The sequence below is a fragment of the Danio aesculapii genome, chromosome 2, assembly GCF_903798145.1.
Source record: "Danio aesculapii chromosome 2, fDanAes4.1, whole genome shotgun sequence".
Taxonomy (NCBI): Eukaryota; Metazoa; Chordata; class Actinopteri; order Cypriniformes; family Danionidae; genus Danio; species Danio aesculapii.
The window spans coordinates 41406871-41413041 of record NC_079436.1 but is presented as its reverse complement, the minus strand read 5'-3'; the positions used below and the strand labels follow the sequence as shown (position 1 = coordinate 41413041).

Sequence of the window (6171 nt, the reverse complement as noted above, 5' to 3'; positions counted from 1 at the left end):
ATTTAAATGAACCGGAATCTGCAACGTTTTATTTTTGTCTTGTGACGCAGTTCCTAGAGAAATGAATATTAAATGAGCAAACTGTGGGCGTGGCTTGTTTTTTCTGCTGCGAGCTGAATAAATGTAGTGAAGTAGGCATTTCATTCAAAAAGATCTGGAAAAGGGTTAGAATACAACCTACTTCCTACTACAACGACACTACTTCCTCACCATTTTTGTTTTTTTGTCAAAACTGAGTGTTGGAGGGGCGTGGTTATGTATGTTAGCCATGCCCAATACCTCAAAATCACATAATCCGAGAACATAAAGAACTAAAATAAAAAAACAGAAAGAGCATTTTTAGATTTTAATTTCAGATTACAAGAGCAAACAATGTTTTTTTTATTATTAATGATATGCGCGGATGAATTGTTCACCACAAAACTGGCAATGTGAGCCAAAATCATATGGTTAGTTTTGATTTCATGTGGACTTTAAGTTTACATTGCAAAAATAACTTTTTTTTTAAACACAATATTGTCTGTTTTTGCTAATGGAAATAGATTGAAAAAGGTCAAAGTAGAACATTTGTGCCTCTGAGAGTAAAACGACAGTGTTTTGTTCCTCTTTTTGACTGAATCATTTGAGTTGTTCACTTGTAATTAGGGCCAGAGCACTGGAATGGTGCGTAGGCCCTATTGGAATTGCTCTGTTTTTTTTTTCTTTTTCTTCTTCTTCTTCTTCTTCTTCTTCTTCTTCTTCTCTAGAATGAATCACAGTTTTGAGGGTCTAAACATGCTCGAAAACTCACAAAACTTTGCACACACACCAGAAGTGGTGAATTTATGTGTGATATAGGTTTCGAAAGTGGATGTGGCAAAATGACTCAACAGCGCCACCTATACACGTTTTTCTTTTTTTTTGTATATTTATTTTTTCAGGGTTTTCACCTTTAATTGATGGGACAGTAGAGAATATTAACAGGAAAGTGTGGGGAGCAGAGAGAGGGGAAGGATCGGCATAGGACCACAAGGCAGGAATCGAACTCGGGTCACCGTGAGCGCCGTAGTGCATGTGTCGACGCACTAACCACTACACCACTGGCGCCGACCCACCTATGCACGTTTGAGTAGCCCTTGAGCTACATTTCATGCACCCATACGAAAATTGGCACACACGTCAAACATGCCAATACTTACAAAAAAGTCTCTTGGAGTGAAATCTCAAACCCTGCAGGAAGTGCAGTTTTTGCCATTTCCAGGCGTTGTATTTTAACAAACTCCTCCAAGGGATTTTATCAGATCAACACCAAAACAGGGTATTGTCATCTAAAGACCTTGTCGATGTTAAATTGCGAAGATCTAGAGTTTTCGTTAAGGGTGTGTCCGTGGCTGCCTCTCAAACTTGACGATTTGCCATTGAAACAGGAAGTTGTTATAACTCAGGCATGCATTGTCTGATCGGCTTCAAAATCCACATGTTTGATAAGACTCAGGTGTCATGCTTGTATGAGAGATGCTGTGTGTGTGTGTATTGTGTGTGTGTGTGTGTGTGTGTGTGTGTGTCTAAGAGGTCAGGGGTGTCGTGGCTGTTTGTTCGGCGGCTGCACAGAGCTTTGAGTTTCAGCAGAAGGAGGGAGCGTGCGAGGCGGATGCCAGCTCCTACTCTTTAATCCTCCCTCTCTTTCTCTTACTCTACCTTCTCCTTTATCTCCCTCCTCGTTTGGTCTCTTTCTTTCTCGTTTCCACACACAATGTGCCTCGTCTCCTTCCATCTCCTCTCTTCGCCTGGCAAACACACAAGCTCCCGGCATCAGACTGCGTTAAAGAGGTTTCGAGAGAGAGGGAACGGGGCCAGCGGAGGAAAAAAAAGGGGCCCCGGTCTCTAAGTGTTCCTCTGGCTCAGGAGAATCCACTTCAGGCTCCTCTCGCTCTGTTTGCTTGTTTTATGCCCCTTTTATGAGGGGAAGTATGTACACAAGAGCTGGGGTTTTTTGTTTTGTTTTTTCTGATGCAAATAAACGTCTCATGTTAACACTCTGCGTGTTGAATGAGCGGGTTTTACTTTGAGTGATCTTTCTTGTGTAACTACATGCTGATGCTTTAGTATTATACTCGTGTAGTGAGGCTGTACAGCTAAAAGCTTTGTTTGCAGTAATTAGACAAACTTCCAGCATTGGAAATCCTGCTTATTATGTTTCCTTGTGGTCTGCGATGTATTATGGTGGATCAGCGTGGTTTTAAAATCATTTGTCTCATAAGATGGTTGTTGATCGAGGAGGACGAAGAAGCTTTAGTTCTTATTCTGACTTGTTTAATCAACAAATCAACTGATTTTACATGTCAAGTTTGAGTTGTTGATAATATTGTGAAAGGAAAATGAATTTTGAATAAAGATGGAATATTTCCTTATGTAATATTTCTTGATATGCAGTATTGCCAAAATGGCATCCTCATATCGTTCCAATCTCCTTCAGTCATTAATTTGCCGTCGGCTTAGTCTCTGTTTCAGAGGTCGCCACAGCGGAATGAACCGCCAACTGTTCCAGCATATGTTTTACACTGAGAATACCTTTCCAGTCGCAACCCAGTACTGGGGAACACACATACACACTCATTCACACACACACTACAGACAATTTAGATTATTTAATTCTCCTGTACCAAATGTATTTGGACTGTGGGGGAAACCGGAACACTCGGAGGAAACCCACACGAACATGGGGAGAACATGCAAACTCCACACAGAAATGCCAACTGGCCTAGCCGAGACTCGAACCAGCGACCTTCTTGCTGTGACAGTGCTAACCACTAAGCCACCGTACCGCCCCAATCTCCACAATTTCTGGACAAAAATTTATATATAAATGTCTAGCTTACTCCAGGCTGGTCAAGCTGTTTTTAGCTGGTCATTTACCAGCCTGACCAGGTTGGAAATGCCTGAAATCTGCCTAGAAATTGCCAAAAACCCTCTAAAACCGGCTGATCGATTAGCTAAAACCAGCCTTCCAACTCAGGTTGGTTTAAGCAGTTTTTTCAGCAGCTATAGGCATATAATAATTTAGTTTTTCTTACATATAACCTGGTAGCGCATTACTTTATAAAGTTTATATAGTCATATTTAAGTGTTTCATTTGTCATTAATTTTAATCTGTTTTTTTTTTCAGCAGCTAAATATGCTACAATATCATATAATAATTTTGGTTTCTTACATATAGCCTAGTAGAGCATTACTTTACATACATTTATTATAGTTTATATAGCTATAAAATGAAAGTCTCTGCTTGGTATGTGGAGTTATCAATATGCAAAAATCATTTAAGTAATCACTGGATTCGTTTGATTCGTAGATTATGTAGGCTATTTTATAAATGGATATTTATAAGAACTTTTAATTGTAATTAAATTGAATTAACTGTAATTCTCCTAATGAAAAAAAGGTTGGTTGTTTTGTTGGTTTTATTCTAAATTATCCAAACTATACCTGTTGTGTTTATGAGCTGTAGCGGAGCACGCTCTGAGCGAGAATGTTTTGCTTTTGTGGCTTCTTTCTCCACTTGTTTGCATTTCTCGGTCAACTAATTATTTAATTAGTGCACAATTTTGCTAAAAGAAAGCTAAAAGATAAAAATGAAAGCTTACAGATGCATTCATAACACAAATGACCCAGAGCCCAGAATCAGACTTTAAAAAACATGTTTTGGTGCTATTTTGTTATTGATGGACCGGCCAAAGTGCTATTATTATTAAAGCAGCATTAGTGTAGTATGTGTATTATAGCCCATTTCAATGTGGTCATGTCATTGGCCCATCAACATTTCCTGCTTGTTAGCAAACTATTTCATAACTGTAACAAGAGTCAAGTCAGCAATATCTTAATGTTAAAACAGCTGTCATAACATTATTTATCAATATGTGGCTCTTTTTGGATTCTCAGAAGCTATAGAAATAAAAATGCAAAACAGAAAATATGTTGGGACCATTGTTTTGTTTACATCCGTCAAAATGGTCTATATAAGAGTTGACTAATTGATCTCAACTCTTAACTCATCATCTGTTTGTTTGTTTTTCCCCAGAGTGCAGCAGCAGCCCCCAGCCCTGTAATGGGCAACATGCCCCCCAACGACGGCATGCCAGGCGGACCCATGCCCCCTGGTTTCTTTCAGGTAAGATGAGCTGGTTTCTTTCTCTTGCTTCCCCTCTTTTTCTCCATTCCTCACCCAGTCACGACTGCTCTCCATTCATCCATTCATTGATTCTGTGTGTGTGTGTGTGTGTGTGTAAGTGTTTGCTACCGGTGCGTCTCTCTGTGGCTGTGGGTGGCTTGACAGCAGCCTGAAGCTCCGCTGTCTTTGTGAGATCATTCTGACCTTTTTTCCCCACACACGGTATACCGGTAAGATGAAGGCACACAGTCTTTGGTTAGTGAAAAGTAGCTGTAGATTTTTTTTTTTTGGAGCTGGGTTACACTTCCTGTCTCAGTCTTGGAGATCCCAAATGGAATAGCCATGGTTTACTGAACGGCTAAGATCCAGAGTTTGGAGACTTTTAAACACTTTGCTTTTCATTCACTTGCAAATTGATTTTTTTACTCTCTTTATAATGGTTTATTGTTGTTTTTCACAATATAATTGAAAGAAAACATCCAAAAGGCATTCTTAAGTGTTTAATTTATTACACTTTTAAAAAACATGAATCTGTGTCTCTAGATATCAATTACAGTACATGTTTTAAGGGTTTCTTCTCCAAATTTGTTTTATTTTGAACCATAAATCTCCTCTTCAGCAGCACTGACACGCAACAAACTAGGAATGCACCAATCCCGATACTTAGATCGGATATCAGTTCGATACTGCATATTTTTGCTGGATCGGGTATCGGCCAGCTGATACCGATCCAAATCCGAGCTTGCACGTGCTAATTTATAAACCAACAAAAGCCCTGAATGTAGCCTATTATAAGTCACTAGAAATTATGATATGGGGATGGTTAGGAGGCCATGATGGACAGAGGCCAGTGGGCAAATTTGGCCAGGATGCCGGGGTTAAACCCCTACTCTTTTTCAAAGGGATTTTTAATGACCACAGAGAGTCGGGACCTCGGTTTAACGTCTCTTCCGAAAGACGGTGCTCACTGAGCAGTATAGAGTCCCTGTCACTATATTGGGGCATTAGGACCCACACAGACTGCAGGTTGGGCGCCCCCTGTTGGCCTCACTAACACCACTTCCGGCAGCAACCCAGCTTTCCCATGTGGTCTCCCATTCAGGTACTGACCGGGCGCAGCCCTGCTTAGCTTCAGTGAGCAACCATGTGAGAGTTGCACAGAGCTAGCTGCCGGCAATGTGTATCTGTATTTTAAAGGTATTTAAAGAGGGATTTGTTCATGCATAATTTTCCTCATAATGTTTTATTCTACACACACATGCACATAAACGGAAAAAAATACGTTATTTTTTTTGTTTGAGTTATTGAGTGACAGACAGATAAAAAGATGTTCTCAAAATCTCTGTATAAACCTTTGGCTCTGTGGGAAAAAAGAATCACTTTGTCTGAATTGTATGCAAATTAGTGCACCATTTGCATTTTTAAACAAATTTTTAGAAAAAAATAAAAATGTAAGTACATTTTTTTAGCAACATTTAATATAATAAATAAACTCTCTAAGTATGAGGAAAATATAGCCCCTATAACAAATCAATGGAAACAGTTGTGACTGATGGTCAGTTACCTGTATAACTAAGCATATTACTTAAAGAGAGAGAGAGAGAGAGAGAGAGAGAGAGAGAGAGAGAGACTGAATGGGATTTCCTCTTTAACATCTTGCATAATCTCATTCATTTCTACTTTCAAAGCTTTTTCATTGTCTTTCTTCATCATTCCTCCGTCCATCTGCTTGCAGCTTTATTCATTCCATACTGCAGGCTGTGTTGTGTTCATTAAGATGCTGTATGTGTTTTATGCGATGCGTGTGTGTGTGTATGTTTTGACAGTTGAGTTTTCTCTCAGTGATCAGTCTGTTATGAACGGACGGCTTGTGAAAACAGATCAGTGATGACTGTACGGCAACTTTAGGAAGACTTTTTGCTTGCTCTGAGTGGCGTTCGAGTGTGGAAACATTGATGCTATTATGTTATTAGATTCTTTTTGTTTTTTTGTTTTTTTGAGGTTGCTAAGGATTTCAGAGTGTTTTT

General features: G+C 39.4%; 1 protein-coding gene across 2 annotated transcripts in view; it reads left to right on the top strand.

Annotated features, from left to right (window-relative positions):
- Positions 1-4060: 4060 nt before the first annotated feature.
- zgc:110158 (uncharacterized protein LOC553590 homolog) overlaps positions 4061-6171 on the top strand; it is a 38032-nt gene continuing 35921 nt past the window's right edge. For both annotated transcript variants that reach the window (XM_056479423.1, XM_056479413.1), the window contains exon 1: positions 4061-4144. In XM_056479423.1, coding sequence (XP_056335398.1) covers positions 4082-4144 — 63 coding nt within the window. In that variant the 5' untranslated portion in view covers positions 4061-4081. The remainder of the gene's footprint in view (positions 4145-6171) is intronic.